This window comes from Trachemys scripta, chromosome 3, assembly GCF_013100865.1.
Source record: "Trachemys scripta elegans isolate TJP31775 chromosome 3, CAS_Tse_1.0, whole genome shotgun sequence".
NCBI classification, from domain to species: Eukaryota; Metazoa; Chordata; order Testudines; family Emydidae; genus Trachemys; species Trachemys scripta.
The window spans coordinates 188715943-188732303 of record NC_048300.1 but is presented as its reverse complement, the minus strand read 5'-3'; the positions used below and the strand labels follow the sequence as shown (position 1 = coordinate 188732303).

The 16361-nt window shown below is 40.7% G+C and overlaps 1 protein-coding gene across 1 annotated transcript in view; it reads right to left on the bottom strand.

Moving 5' to 3' along the window:
• Positions 1-16152, bottom strand: part of CLIC5 (chloride intracellular channel 5) — a 113004-nt gene extending 96852 nt beyond the window's left edge. Inside the window, exon 1 of the mRNA XM_034766657.1 lies at positions 15496-16152. Within this exon, the coding sequence (XP_034622548.1) occupies positions 15496-16056 (561 nt within the window). The 5' untranslated portion in view covers positions 16057-16152. The remainder of the gene's footprint in view (positions 1-15495) is intronic.
• Between the last annotated feature and the right edge of the window lie 209 nt (positions 16153-16361).

Sequence of the window (16361 nt, the reverse complement as noted above, 5' to 3'; positions counted from 1 at the left end):
GCCTGGGTCTAGGAACCAATGTGGGGGGAACGGGGTAGAGGAAGAGAAGATAAATCTGATAAAGAGCTTGGGTGTGGGGGAAGATCTGGGATTGGCTGGGAACAGAGACTGGGACTAGGAGCCAAGGAGGGAGGAATCTAGGACAAGAAGCTGATGAAGGGGTAGGGGAAAAAATGAGGTTGGAAGAGGAGCCCGAGGAGGAAGACAAGGACTCTGAGCCAGTGGCAGGGGGAGAGGAGGACAACTTAGATGAGGCTCTGAGATGGGGGGAAGTGGGACTGGCTGAGGAAGGAGACTGGGACCAGGTACGGTGGGGGAGAAAGAGAGATTGGGAGGGCAGAGAGGGGGAGATTGAGACTCGGACAGCAAAACCAGAGAGGGAAACTAAGACTGGGATGAGAAGGATTCAATTGCTTTAACAATGAGACCATTCTTTCTCTTTCTGCAATCAACTGCCTAATTCACTACACACTTTCCCCAACTTCAGTAACAAATGAGAAAGGGGGTCCTACAGCCAGAACCCTCCTTCACTATACAACCCTGGTTTATACCCAAAGCAGGTCCACCCTGTGCATTGAATGAGACAGGGGTCCTGTGGAAAAAAATAGTAAGTGATGATGTAATTGAAGACTATCATAATGAATATGCACAAGGGGGATGAAATAAGCTTATACTTCTTATTTGACATCTCCTTTGGTGGAGGTGTGCAACCATGGTAGCCCGTTCCATATGATCCTCTGCTAATCTCCTTTTGGATGAATAATCCTTTTGATCCACCCAAGACACCACATCGTCCATCTTTTTCTGTCTCATGTGCTTATGCCATCATCTTTCCCTTCTAGTGCCCGTAAACATGCATCACACACTGAACCTCTTAAAAATGCACCCTGAAAATCAAATCTTTCTTTTCATAAGATCTCTGACTAGTAACTGCTGAGTTCCACTCATCTTCAATAATTTATCACTGATTATGCAGCCTAGCCACGATATTTTCAGAATTCTTCTATAAAAATTCGAATGTTTGTGCTTTCTTTATTATCTGTTGTTTGAATGTCCATGTTTCACAGCTGTAATTTAATAGTTTTTAAGTCAGCATTTAGTCTTCAGATTTATGTCCCGTCTCATCAGTTGTTTATTCTTCCAGAATGTGTCTGCACTCGTGCAGTTCTGGGGCTGACTTCAATATGCTTACACAGGCAACCTTAATTCTTGCATGTCTTAACATTTGAGTGCTTGACTTTGCAACCTTAATAGTGTTCTTTCAATGTAATTTTTTATGTGTGATTATTATGTATATTGTGGTAGTGCCTACAGGCTCAATATCAAGCCTTGTTGTGCTAGGTACTATACAAAGCACATAGATACACTTTCTGCCCTCAAAGAGTTTACACTCTAAAGAGACAGATAAAGGCTGGAAGGAGACAGAGAAACATATAGAGGGGAAGTAACTTGCTCAGGGTCAGTGGCACAGCCAAGAATAGAAACCAAGTCTCGCGAATCCCAGTCCAATGCCTAATCCAAAAGACCATACTGCCTGTTCTGTAAATGGAGAAAGCACTTAGGGTTTGTCTACATTGCAGCTCGGAGTATGCTTTCCAGCTTGAGGAGACAGACACACACTAGCTCTGCTCAAACTAGCAGACTAAAAATAGCCATGTAATCAGGGATAGCATGGGCAGCAGCTCAGGCTAGCTGCCTGAAGATAAACCCACCCACACCCTCCAAGTACATATTCAGGTGGCTAGCCCAAATCGTCACCTGTGTTACCCCAGCTACACTGCTATTTTTAGCATGCCAGCTTACCAAGAGCTAGGATGTGTCTGTCTATCCACGCTGAGAAGTTGCAGTGTAGATACACCCTGAGGTACACTCATGCACCTTCTGTGAAGGTTTTGTGGTTGCACAGTTGTAGAACTGAGTTGCAAGACAGGCTCTCAGTTTGCACATGACTGGTTCATGTAAACACTGCCTTGCACATGAAAATGCAGATATTTTGCAGGCAGTTTCACAGAAATGCTCACAAGTCAACTTGTCACCAACTACTTTGAAAATCTGGTCATATTTCCCTAAACTTATTTTGAAAAATATATAATAGGGTCATTCCTCTCATGAGTCAGCCAGTCCAGAGAATACATACATTTATCTAAAGAGTAAATGTTAACTGAAATTAACCAGCATAATGTGTTCAGTCATGTGTGTGAAACGTGTTAAACTCTTCATATCCTTCCTTGTTGGCATCCCAGAAAGGAATGCTTTTCAGTTCTGCTGTTCTCTGAGGTTTTATACTATGACTATTTTTAGTTGCTATCAGCTGCGGTACCTAGGACCAATCAGCTCTCAAAGCTTGAAAGGAATTTTGCTCTGGTCCAAACTTCATTCTCTGTAATCTGATAGGGAGGAGCCAAATAATCAAGTGTTTACTGCTTCAACCTTTAGTAATTAGTGACCACTTTCATTAATGAAAGATGAGACAATTGCCCAGCATAGTAAAGGGGTCAGTCAGGACTGGACCAAAGTTAATCTGAGTCAATGGATCAGCACTCTTGATAAAACTACATTTATTCAAATTAGAAAAAAAAATGTGTGTCTGATGAAGTTAAATACACTCTACTAGACTACAGCAGTATGGGGGAGAAAAACAATGTCTGTATGCTTTTCATAAAGGAGCTCTTAGTTGTGTGGAGCTGAGACAATATTTATCTTGGATTATTTGTTGTACTCCATGCACCCGATTCCTTCATTTACAGAAGAAAGGCCTCCTCTTAACCACTGGCCACATAATGTACCGTACATTGGTGAGAATAAAACCTATGCATTAAGGTATCTGGTGTGAAATCCTACCCCTACTGAAGTTAATGGCAAAATGTGCTTTGACTTAAATGGGGTAGAAATGTCACCCCTGTATATAGCATTTGTTCAGAAAGGCAGTCCCTTCAATTTCAGTAAGACCCAGGGAGCAGCCAATATATTGTTAGTGACACAAGCTTCATCACTCAAATAATAATGCTAGACAAAAAGCTCTTTACACATTTGCTCTGGCAAGTTTCATTTGCTTTAATCTCAGAGATCAAAAATGTAGAGGTATTTGAACAATAGCAAATGAAATCGTAATGCAATAATTAGCTCAATCTAGTTTCCCATTTTATGACATCAAAATTCTTCCATGATCCTCTCCCTATGATAATATTCTGATTCAACTATACCACTTTGTAAAGTGAGAGGTGACACCACACAATTCTCTCATTGAGCATTTCCCTACATGAACATTGTGATCCATTTCAAACATCCTTAGGGCTCGATCTTGCAAGGTGCTGAGAATTCTTGCCTGATTCAGTAGAGCACTTTAGCACACACCTAAATTTAAGAATGTGAAGTCACTCTCAATATGAATGAGACTATTCATGTGCTTAAAATTAAGCATATACTAAAAAGCTTTGCTGGTTCAGGCCAGAGTTCTAAGCACCTTACAGAACAGAGCCATTAGAGAACATTTTTGAAAAATATTGGAAGCGTGTAATCTTCATACATAAAAATATTTTCTGGATCTCTCTTCAAGGACTACTTCTATCATGATGCATACAAGAAAGGGGATGCTGAGAGGCCCTGTTTCTAATGGTATTTGAAATTAATTTGGTCTTCCTGCTTCAATCACAATATAGGGAATGTGAAAAGCCCTCTTACGTCATCTAGGCCACACCATACCAATGTAGGATTGTGCCATGAAGTATATTTCTCCAGTACCTTGTCTAGTGTAGTTTCAAATGATGAGGATTTCATAACACAAGAACAGCCATACTGGGTCAGACCAAAGGTCCATCTAGCCCACTATCCTGTCCTCTGACAGTGGCCAATGGCAGGTGCCCCAAAGGGAACGAATAGACAGGTTATCATCAAGTGATCCATGCCCTGTCACCCAATCCCAGCTTCTGGCAAACAGAGGCTAGGGACACCATTCCTGCCCATCCTGGCTAATAGATTCATGGAAGATAGGTCCATCAATGGCTATCTAGCTCCCTTTTGAACCCCGTTATAGTACTGGCCTTCACAACACCCTCTGGCAAGGAGTTCCAGAGGCTGATAGTGAGTTGTGTGAAAAAATACTTTCTTGTGTTTGTTTTAAACCTGCTACCTATTAATTCCATTTGGTGGTCCCTTGTTCTTGTATTATGAGAAGGAGTAAATAACACTTCCTTATTTACTTTCTCTACACCATCCATGATTTTATAGACCTCTATCATATCCCCCCTTAGTCACCTCTTTTCCAAGCTGAAAGGTCCCAGTCTTATTAATCTCTCCTCATATGGGAGCTGTTCTATATCCCTAATCATTTGTGTTGCCCTTTTCTGAACCTTTTCCAATTCCGATATATCTTTTTTGAGATGGGGCGACCACATCTGCACGCAGTATTCAAGGTGCGGGCGTACCATGGATTTATATAGAGGCAATATATTTTCTGTCTTCTTATCGATCCCTTTCTCGATGATTCCCAACATTCTGTTCGCTTTTTTGGTTGCCGCTGTACATTGAGTGGATGATTTCAGAGAACTAGCCACAATGACTCCAAGATCATTATTTCCCTTGGGAAACTATCCCCTAATAGATGTAAAAATTAGGAACAATCTCCTCAAATTCAGACTACATTTTCTTTTTGCTCTAAGTTGATTTAATTTTATCCCATTACTCCTAGTTAATGAAGAATCACCAATGATGTCTAGAGACCACTCTGGCCCATGATATGCTGCCTCTGAATAGTGCAGGCTCACCCTAATGCCAGGCCAACAAGGTGTCAACATTACAATTAAAGATGCAAATATCAAAATTAGATCAAGTAGACTTTAAGTTGTAACACAAAAGTGTATGCAAAACTGGTTTGTGCAGTCAGGTATAGAAGTCCTATTGCATGTCACTGTTTGAATTGAATGTACCTTAAGGAAAGGTTCAACAAGATGCAAGTGCATTTGGCTAGAGGTCAGAACAAAGACCAAATTCATTTATGTTTAAACACAAAGCTCCTGCTGCTCATCTTTGCCTCCTGTCAAATAATCTGTATTGATATAGTACTGAGTTTCTATTTACAGATGCCAAGAATATACAAACACATAGTGATAGTGTACACTGGGGAGCAACCCTTCTCTAAAACTCACTTAAGAACCTGGAGAGAAGTCTATGAAACATGGAGTTAGTGAACTTCACATTCAGGACTGAACTGCGAGACACTGAGCATTGTCAACCCTCAGGGATGTTAAGGGGAGTTGTGGGCCTTTGGCACTTTGCAGAAGGTGTGGAGCATTACGAAAAGCAATTGCTGTTGACAGGAAAACATGCCAGAATAAATGAAATTTCAAATTTAGAAATAAACTATTAAATGCATGAGAGATTAAATAAAGCCTTATGGATGTTGTTAATGTGTGATTTGCTCATCACATTCTAGCCCACTTGCAATGTGTTTATTGCAGTATCAGTCAATTAGTCATATTTTGAAAGTAAAGGTCATCTGAACTTCTCCACTTCTCCCAGATTCTATGTTATCCAGACAACTGTGGGCCAGAAGATCAGTATTTTGTTCCTGACTTTGCTATAGTTTTTCTGTGTGACCTTGGGAAAGACATTTAACTTCTCTGTGCCTCAGTTTTTACATCTGTAAAGTAGGGATGACAACATATCCCAACTTGACTAGATGTGTTGTGAAACTTACTTCATTAAGGTTTGTGAAGTGCTTTGAGATGCTTGGATGAAGGTTGCTATAGAAATGCAAAGTTTGCTATTATGTTTAGAGTTGGGCCTGACACAAAACACTGGGCTCAAAGACCCCTGAACTCTGGGGAATTGGATCCATGCCCAACCCAATTTACATTTCTGGCCCATCTCTATTGTGTTATTACATCTTCACTAAGGTCACAAATGTATGGCAACATTGTGAGTGATGCAGCAACATTTAATAAGGTCACACACAAATATATCCAAGGTGGTATAAAAAGAAACAGTCGCTGGAGTCTAAACATAAATACCCTGCTTTCAGATAGAAACCAACGGTTCATTAAGGATCCAAGCATCTCCTGCTGTGTTCTTTAAAGCAGGAGCAGCTGCATGAGGAGCCATAATCTATGTCATTAAATAGGCATACATAAGCACTGTTATTAAGTACTCTTGATGGTAGTTGTTTACATCCTGATAGAAAAGCTAATAAACAAAGGTGTTGAACAGCTATCATGTCATGTGCCCTTCCGAAACCACTCAGGCATGGTGTTAATGAGAGGCAAAAATGTGGGTAATGTGATATTTTTAAACCGATCAACAAACATGTTATAGAATGGTGGAAAAGGTCCCTCAATCAGGGGCAAGGCCTAAAATAACGACACACCGATTTTCTGCATAGTGTTCATGTTAAAATCCTACACAAACCAGGTCTAGAACTGGTGTCAGTAAGAATAATTCCAGTGACATCGAGCCTTTGGTCAAGCTTTATCCAGTCTTCAAAAACAAACAAAAAATGTTCATGGATTCCATTCAGGAAAAAGGGATTAGGTGGGAGTTGATTCTTATTTGAACTAAACAGGTTGCCCAACTAGTGGCACATCAAATCAGCATAGGATGTTGAGCCATCATTCATGGCCCAATCATCACAGCCCACTGAAAGCACAGAAAAAGAGGATCTCATGGGGAATGTAGTCTAGATTTTAAATGGCTATTTTAAAAATATCCTTTTTCTGACACCTTTCATACTGCAGGATCCCCTGGTACTATACACACAAATAACCCATATACAGTGGGAACCATTATAAAATAAGCATTTGCCTCAACCACAGTGATTGTTGTATGTCACCTATTCTAAATGTAGGATGATACCATGATTAAGGCAGCTGGGGTGGCAAATGTTAAGGTTATAATGGTGCTCAACGTCCAAACTATGCTTAGCAATCAATTCACCTGCCACTGAAATGCAACCAACTCTGGGGGGAGAGAGACAGTAACTGTTTAGCAGTGCACAGTATTACTACACAGATGTCATCCTCAGCGATATTGTCAATAAAAAATTAACCAAAACACAAATAAAAGCTCCATTAAATCTTCATAGAAACAACCAAGGTGTTTACATGGAAAAGAACACAATTGGTTGGGAGGGAAATGGTATTTTTAAACATCAAGGAGAGAATTAAAAAAATAAAAGAGTAAGAATAAGGGAAGGGAAATGCTGAGTTCCTTTAACCAAGTGACACTCATTTCAGTTTCCCTTGACTGTGACCCACATACTTGCACTTCATTTGTCGTCACTGAAATCTCAGTGCAGTAATAGCTTCCTAAACAATACGGTTCCATATTTTAAAGCTGTTGCTATGCTACTGTATTATGCCAAGCGGCTGGAGCCAACAGCTGAAGTGGCACAGTGATGTCGGCTTCCCATTGATTCATGGACCTTTCCAGAGGGAGAAATGGCCCATCTGCACAGTGCATGAACGGGGCACGCATTCAATGGAGGTGAGGAGTAAAGCTTTTTACCCTTTGTACCCGAAAGATTAAGCAAGGTGCTGCGCCTTGGTACTAAAGCACACATTCTGTTCATAACAGATAATGTCCCATTCATAATTACCGGACTATCTGGGACAGAATTGCCAGCTTGCTAATCTTCTCATGCACAGAAAAAAATTTACATAAACATAAATCAAGCTGTAAAGAGAGAACCAAAACACAATTCTCCTCTCAGAGGGTTACTGTCGCAGATGAGAAACATAGATGAGAAAGTCAGTTTTTCTCTTGGGTGAGACATTAAGACTTAAAAGGTAACCATCCTACTGTCTGATAAAGTGGCAGCAAAGCATATTATGAAGCCATGCTGTGGACAAACCCGAGTCCTCCTGCTCTCTAGGCTACTAGAGACTGGGGGCGGATAGTGATATTCCTTACACTGGATTTACAGTACAATACTCTGACTTCAAAAGAGTTACTCCTACTTTCAACAGTGTGAGATCAGAAGCAGGCCCCAAGACTACGAGTGACACAATGCTCTTGAAGCCTGAAGGCAGATGCTAACTCTGCAGCTATAATATTGCGTTATGGCTGTTTGTTAATGGAGAGGTAGTGGTGGAGTCTCAGAGGATGGTCTTGGTCATTCAGCTACAGTTAGAAATGTTTTTTAGGAAGATACTAGACTGGGAAGGTGAGCTTTGTCTAGGTTCTGTAATCCGAGACAAAGAAGATTTTAAAGGGACAAAACATGAAAGACAAAGATATACTGAATAAAGTCTACCAAACAAAGGGAAAGTTCTGATGCCCTTACTCATGCCACATAGTGCTTTACTGCACCAGTAGACCCACTGAAATCAACCAGACTACTGGTGGGGTAAGGCAGTAGTCAACAGCCCAGATTTTAAAAGATATTTAGACATTGCTGTGGTCAGTGTCACAATGCCACACTGATTTAGGAGCCTAGACTCCTAAATCCCTGTTGAACATGAGATTTAGGCTCCTAAATCAGTTAGGCATTGCACCACTGAGCAAAGCAATGCCAAAATACTGTTAAAAATCTGGGCCAACATGAGTAAGTTTATACAAATTTGTTATAACGTTAGGACCCTGACTTTCCCATCAGTCATTTCCACCACCTTTGTTGTTTTAGTTAACTTGAGTTTCTATCACAACTTGGTCTTGGTATTACCATAATTGGAGCACTCTGGAAAAAAAGCTTTTCAATTATTCCCTTGCTCAAGCTGTTCAATTAGCTTAAAAGACCCCAAGGAGCTGGTTACGCGTTTCTCAGTTGGCTCATATGTGAAAAGAAAACATTTGCTCATTTACTTCAAAGAGGTGTTATAGTGAATATTTATAAAGCATTTTTTTAAAATTAAAATGTCATAAATCCAAATTATTATAATTATTTCATCCTCATATATAGGGATAAATTTTCAGTCTGGTTTTAACCAGACCTCCATTTTTGTGTGTGCAAAATTTGCTGGAGGGAATAACTGCAGATACAGTTTTGCACCAGCATTCATTACTATGCACTGAAAATTACACCTACAGTTGTTTGTGGTTGCACGCTGTGGCCACAGAAACAAACCAGCATTTGAAAATCCGGCCCAACCTGAAAAAAATTCTCACATTTGTGTAAATTTCCCTAGCCTTAACAGAAGCTGCCCACACAAAATTCCCAATGAAAATTACAAATGTTCATCTTGATTCAGTGGTCCAACAACTCTCCATGATTTTTATGAGTGCTCAACTAGCCATGCTCCTATGGGCACCAAAATTACCACCTGTTTAAGATGGGTAAAGGGCATCCAGTTCAGTGCATCATTGCTCTTGAGTTAATTTTCTAGCACTAAAGGTTTACAGCATGTGATTTATTAACCCAAAACATCAATAAATATTTAAAAATGAAACTTTCTCAGTACAATCCACATTTATTTCATAGGCCACGGGGAAACTAATAAATGGAAAAGTATGTAGTTTCAATAAGTGTAATCTCACAAATAAACTTTCACTTTGCAACAATTAAAGTGCCTGTCCTTATAATCATCTACTGAGAACAGACAGAGTCTCTGACCATTGTCCATTAATCTCTAACAGCCCAATCCTGGAAATAAGGAATGAGGTGCCCTCAACTCCCAGTGACTTGTGAAGGGAGCTGAAGGAGTTCAGCACCTCCAGGAAAGACTCAACACATTGCAGGATCAGTCCCTACAGACAGTAAATGTGCTTTCCTTCATGGCTGATAAACGCCTGAGAAAATTAATGAACAGATCTAATCGTCACAGTGGAAAGAGTTAAAAGATAAGAATGTAAATGCTAATCTACAAAGCAGTTAGGGCCAATTTCTGCCCTCAAATTCACACATGCAATTCCCGTGAAGTTTGGGGAATTCCTGTGTAGGTAACTGAGAAGCATTTAGTTCTCAGAATGTCCCTGCTAACCACCACAATGATCAGTAATGGAGCGTTGAATCTGTTTCATGCTTCCACCTATTCAGTTCTCCTTCTGATGGTTTTATTTTTTTTTAAAAAGTAAGATGTAATATATTGAAAATTGTATTGTACTCTGCAGGGTATTTTCCTTTTACACATCATAAAATAATGATCACAGATTATAACACAGCATTCATCCTTGTCTCAAAACTTCTAAACAGTTTCCATCATTTTCTTGACCAGGATTTATTTTAAAAGATTTTGTCCTTGTGAAATTCCTGTCTCCTGTACATCCACATTCACTCCCTCTATCCTTTTTCAGAGGCTGCCTTTCCCCTCTCCTATGAATTCTTTATTCCTTCTTCCCATTTGTAAAAAGAAGAAGAGGAGTACTTGTGGCACCTTAGAGACTAACAAATTTATTAGAGCATAAGCTTTCGTGGACTACAGCCCACTTCTTCGGATGCATATGCATATGCAGAAGTGGGCTGTAGTCCACGAAAGCTTATGCTCTAATAAATTTGTTAGTCTCTAAGGTGCCACAAGTACTCCTCTTCTTCTTTTTGCGGATACAGACTAACACGGCTGTTACTCTGAAACTTCCCATTTGTGTAACAATTGCATGGGCTGCTGTTAAATTTATACTGTAATATTGTCCATATGAACCATTGTCCTTTACTGGATGTAATCTACACTGCTTATCTGTGTGCAACAGGCAAAATAGTTTTTCCTTTGGCTCAAAGATAGGGAACTGTGCTTCTGGTGTGCGAAATGTGCTTTTTAAGGACATATTTCTGAGTGGAGAGGATATGAACCATAGCTCCTTTCTCAAAGAACAGTTAAAAACAGATAAAATATTATTCAAAATTTAATACAAAAATGTAGATTGAAATAACATCAAGGCTGCAAAGTAAAGCACTCAAACCTTAGGAAAAGACAAAGTTAAGGTTGCCCGGGCCCTGTGCATTAACAGCAAGTGAGTTCAGCAAGCACAAGTGCGCAGTGCTGAATAGGGAACCACACTATGGGTAAAAGATGCTCAGAATCTGCATGTATTGTGGGTTTGAAGAAGCTATATTTCTATATAAAATTTCATCTAAGTCAAGCTGCCCCATGTAACTAGTATCCCAAGTTGTATATCGATCATATTTCAGTTTTCAAGGGCTTTTGTTTGAAGAAACCATAGGCTTATTAAATAGGTGCTGAATGGATGTGACAAGTCCAGACGTGTTAGACTGGCACAAATGTCTCCATGGTTAATGCTTGTTGTACTTTATCGTTAGAAATACAGTAAGCTTCTTGATAAAGATCACATACTGAATTCTGCTCCACGTTAAACTAGTGTAAATCCAGAACAATCCATTGACTATTAAGACTCATTGAAAGATGAATTAAGAGGAAGACTGGTTTAATGTTTTTTAACATTTTCTGGGTACATTCAATAATAAAAGGGTGCAAATTAATTCCATAAAATATCATGAAGTTTGATTGAGACTGTTTGATACTGTGGTAAAGAGTCAGCATGCACCAGCATTTACAGCTATCTAAAATGAGTTTGGACTGAGCTACTTCCAGATTATTATACAGTGAGTTGGCTGCCATTTTGTTTTCCGGTTCCTTCTCCCTGGCTCTGTCAGCAGCCATCTTTGTCTGAGGTTGACATCTCTGACCAGTCCTAAAGGTCTACTGCTGCCTGGAAGGAGGGAGGGACGGAGAGAGGGATCTGTGTGTGTGTGCATGTGTGCTACTGCTGCCAAAGGGAAGGGATCCTTCCAGATTGCTACCAAGTGTATGGGAAGGCAAACCCAGAAGAGGATGACAATAGTTTGAAAACAATCATCCAGCAAACCTCACTAAGATGAGTCAGACACAGCACTCCATCCAGCCCAGAGCAGCAATCACAGGATCCGCAGCCAGAGTGGGTAGCTGAAGAGCCAGCTGAGCAGAGCCCAGCTGTGGGGAGAACCCAAAGGATGAAGAGTTCAGCCACTGGGGGAATCAGAAAGGAAACAGAGCACAGCCAGGGGGCGCAGACCCTATCAGGAGAGAAGCTGGGTTCTGAGCAGAGTCCACTGGGGGGCAATTAGAAAAGGAGGTGAGCATAGTCTCGGGGGCACCAAAAGGAAAAAGAGCCGAGCCTTGGGAGGAGTCAGAGAGGTAGCAGAGCCCAACTGCAGGGAACAAGGGTGAACCAGATAGAGAGCAACAGAGGGTCCTGTGGCACCTTTGAGACTAACAGAAGTATTGGGAGCATAAGCTTTCGTGGGTAAGAACCTCACTTCTTCAGATGCAAGACTGAGATAGATAGAGAGCAAAGCTCAGATGGTGAAAAAACAGGAATAGCAGAGTCCAGATGGGACATCAGGGCAAGTCAGAGGGAACAGAGTACAAATTAAATAGGCCACCCCTATTTTGATTTTATCATGCTTTATCATTTCTTAAATAGTTCATTTGTTCTAAAATATACTGGTGCACAGAACCCTTTGGATTTGGTGGGCTGTATTTGAAACACGTTGTCCATTATTGATTATCTGTTGTTGTCTGTCCAAGGGCTCAGTTCCTAAATGCAATGGAGATGATACAAGGGGAAGTCTATTTTGCAGTCCTTGTTCTAAATTAGCAACAATCACAGATGGTAAAAGAGAGAAAGATGCTTTCCCAATCTTTAGGTGGAGACCCCTTTTAAATTGCCATTCTCCTCACCCACAGAGGAGTGAAAAACACCAGGGATGCTCCCTGAATGAATCACACAGAAATCCAAATCATTCCCCTCCCAACCACCTCCACGATGGTTGTGTGTGCAGATCTCTTTTCTCCTGCATGGAAAGGTAGGAAACAACAACTACCTCTGAAACCTGTGCATGTGCTCTGTGGGACTCTGCTCCACTTTGGGGAGAGAGGTGGAACCTGAGTCAGCTGGAGGCAAGAGTGGGAGGGCTGGGGTCAGAGCTGGTGGCGATGCACATTACTTCCTCTCTGGCTCCATCTTGCATAGATAGACAAGATAATACAGCCTGGCGACCCCTCTCACAGGGGAGGGAGTGTCAGCTACCACAGCTCTCTCGGAGCAACATTGCCAGGGAGCTGAGGAGCCACCAGGAGCCAAAGCCAGTTCACATGAACAGGGCAACTGTGAGGATGGACCTGGTCCTCTGCAGATACTCCTGATTCCTGCACTGATTCCCAATACAACTGTCTACCTCACAAGATGATGTGGAGGGATTTCCAGCATGGGATCCTTGCAGAGATTTTCTCCTCTAAAACCTTCTTCCAGAGGTTTTACCTTGGGAAGGAATGATCTGGGTCAGAGTTTCCAGTCCCTGATGCAGATCATTTCCACATAAGAGATGATCTAGTTCATGGGGCTGGGGTTTTTGTCTTTTTTTTTAGTTCAGGTTCGTTAGTCCTGATTCTCTTCTCACTTATAAGTGTTTTATACTAATTGACGTCAATGAAGTTGCTCCTGACTTACAGAGAAACAAGTGAGAAGAGAATCAGCCCCTTTGTTCTTCTGAATGAATCCCACTCACTCCTGGCATCAGCTTGATCAATCTTGCTAATCATTAGCTGAATTTCACATGTATAAAGCTGAATTACAATAGGATTTTTTAGCATCTTCCATGCAAATTGTATACCAAAATGTTCTACAGAGTACCTGTAAGTTTCATATAAGGAAGCGAGTACAGTATAGATAAGGAAGGAAAATAAGATTTGTTTTCAGCTTGAGATTTAAAATGAGATGGAGAGTTGAACAAGTGGAGAGAAAAAGGGCTATTGCAGATGGCACAAGCTGCAGAGGAGTAGGCTGTTGGAACAATGGGGGTAAGAATAAATTGAGGGACAAATAGTAGTAATTCCAAAATCCAAAAATGTTTAAGAACCCTGTTAAATTTCCTAAGGAAACAAAATGTACTTAACTATTACATTGTTTACAAAACCCAAGCACTTATAAGCATGGAAATGAAAGGGAAAGGGCATCATAAATCTTACAGCGTCCACATAATAAACACCTTCTTATCAAATACCATGAGCCAGTTGCCACTTGAGGTAAAGGAAGATATTTGTTAGCTGTCAAGTATAGACGGATTCTTATGTTCTTTCTAAACAGTAACCAAACAACAGAAGGCAACTTGCTCTCACACATCATGCCCTCGCCTGCTCCCATTGCTATCAGTGGCAAAAGCCTCTCACTTGCATCAATGGGAACAAAAAGTGGACCCAAAGCTATCCACAAAGAAAATGCTAGATTCTTCCAATGAAGACTGAATGCCATCCTAGAAGATGTGTTTTAGTCAAACACAAATTATTGGACTCGATACAGGGGTAACTGGGTGACATTCGGTGGCCTTGTGTTATATGAGAGTTCAGATCAGATAATCTAATGGTCCTTTCTGGTCTTAAAATCTATGAATAAAAATCATTAACAGTGCATGAATTTTCAAGGGGATTTAACTGTATAACTAGGATAACTGGAGGGACAGTAACAAGACATTTTTTACCTAGAGGGAGAGACAGGAACATTAAACAAAAGAAAAATGTTCAAATCATAGTATTTTAATGCCTTGTAATTGGAAAATAGTTTGATTAATCCATTTATATTGTCCAGAGTGTTCTCCTTTATCCTCTAAGAAAATATGGCAATTTCCCAGCCAAACTAATTTTGCAAATCAAAGGTGTAGGGACTTTGTAATGGAAACTGATTGCAACCTTAGCTAAGGAGAGGCCACAATACCATATTATCTGATAGGGCTTGTAAAAGACAATCCTTCCCCTCTCACTATCTCACGTCAATGCAAAGGTCATTATATGTTCTTGCTTAATATGCTCAATATCAAATGTTAAAATTGCTGAGAGCATTAGTGGTAACACAAACTCATATTCAACTTTCAAAATATTCAGGTCACTTAGGACCAGATTCTGATACAGGCTATTCAACATGAATAAGGGTAACTCCCCAAGACGTCCCATTCAAGTCACTGGGATTAATCAATATTGAGAAAGGAGGTGTAAAGAGAGAGGTTTTCTGAAGGAAAATACAACATTTATTTAAGAGCTTAAGTGAATGTGATTTAGAAACTCAACAAGGGAAAGAGTGAAACTGACGCCCTAGTGATTCAGACCTGACTTGAATTTCACTAATAGGCACTTAAAATCTGCATCACAGAAATAACTTAATCCAATTTGTTGTAATAAATAAGTTGGATCTGTTCCAAAGATGAACATAGGAAAGAATTTCCCTGACGCTCTTCATTTTGAAGATTTGTTTTCCTTTATAATATTAATATGTATTGCACTTGATCCATAGCCCACTGAATAGGAGTCTTTTCAATGATTCAATGGGCTTTGGATCAGGCCTCTCTAGCACTTTTCATCCAAAGATCTCAAAACCAGTATACATGGGTGGGTAAGCAGTATTATCCCCATTTTACATGGAAAAAGGGAGTCACAGAGGGGATAAGTGACTTGCGAATTTCACGCAGAATGTCAGTGGCAGAACTGGGGGCAGAACTTAGCGCACACTTCAGTGAGGCTGAGGATACTTTGATTGATTCTAGTTCTAATGCTACTGTACATGTCTAGGAGCACAAGCCCTTACCTTAACAAAGAGGAAAATTTCACACTCCTTCTGAAAGTTGTCAGTTTCTCCCAAGTTGTTGTTAGCTGGAAATCTGGTGGAAGTTGGGAAGGTGGGGGAAGTGACCGGGCTCTTGCGAAGACTGAATCCAGTAGGAGATGGGATTTTATTTCCAAACACCATCCTCTCTACACATTCATCATTGGGCCTTGGGCTCATCATCTCCATCTCTTCCTGGCGATGCTGGTCCTCTTCAGCCCCTTGCTGAGAGGAAGCTGAACCATCCTCCCCATCAGCTCCTTGCTGAGATGACACAGAATTACTGCGGCTGATGTCCATGCTTTCTGGAGTGGTGGTGGGAGAAGGAGATGTTGGGTCTTCATGGACTTCCTCATAAAGATGATCCTCTTTTGCCTCCTCTGAATCAGGAATCTCCTCTTTTGCCTCCTCTGAATCAGGAATCTCCTCTTTTGCCTCCTCTGAATCAGGAATCTCCTCTTTTGCCTCCTCTGAATCAGGAATCTCATAGAGGCCAGTGTTCTCTACATTTTCATAGACGTTGGTAAAGCCCCCATTTTCCATGCTGGCTGGCTGGTTGGATTTTGCCTCTCTTATGGTATCTTGAGGGGCTGGAGATGGCAACAGATAAACACTGTTTAAAAGGAAGCAGTGTTTGTGGTGTGCTTTTTGAATGCACTGGTACACATGACAGGTTTCCAACAATCATTTACGGAGAGCTTTAAATCAACAAACTATACTCCACCAAAGTCAAAGATAAGGCTAGCTCACTTTTAACCCCTTCCTGGCTCAGAGCACTTGCAACTATATTTAATAGTTTGCTCTTCCTAATATATCTTAGTCAGACTTCAGTACATACAGTGAATCCA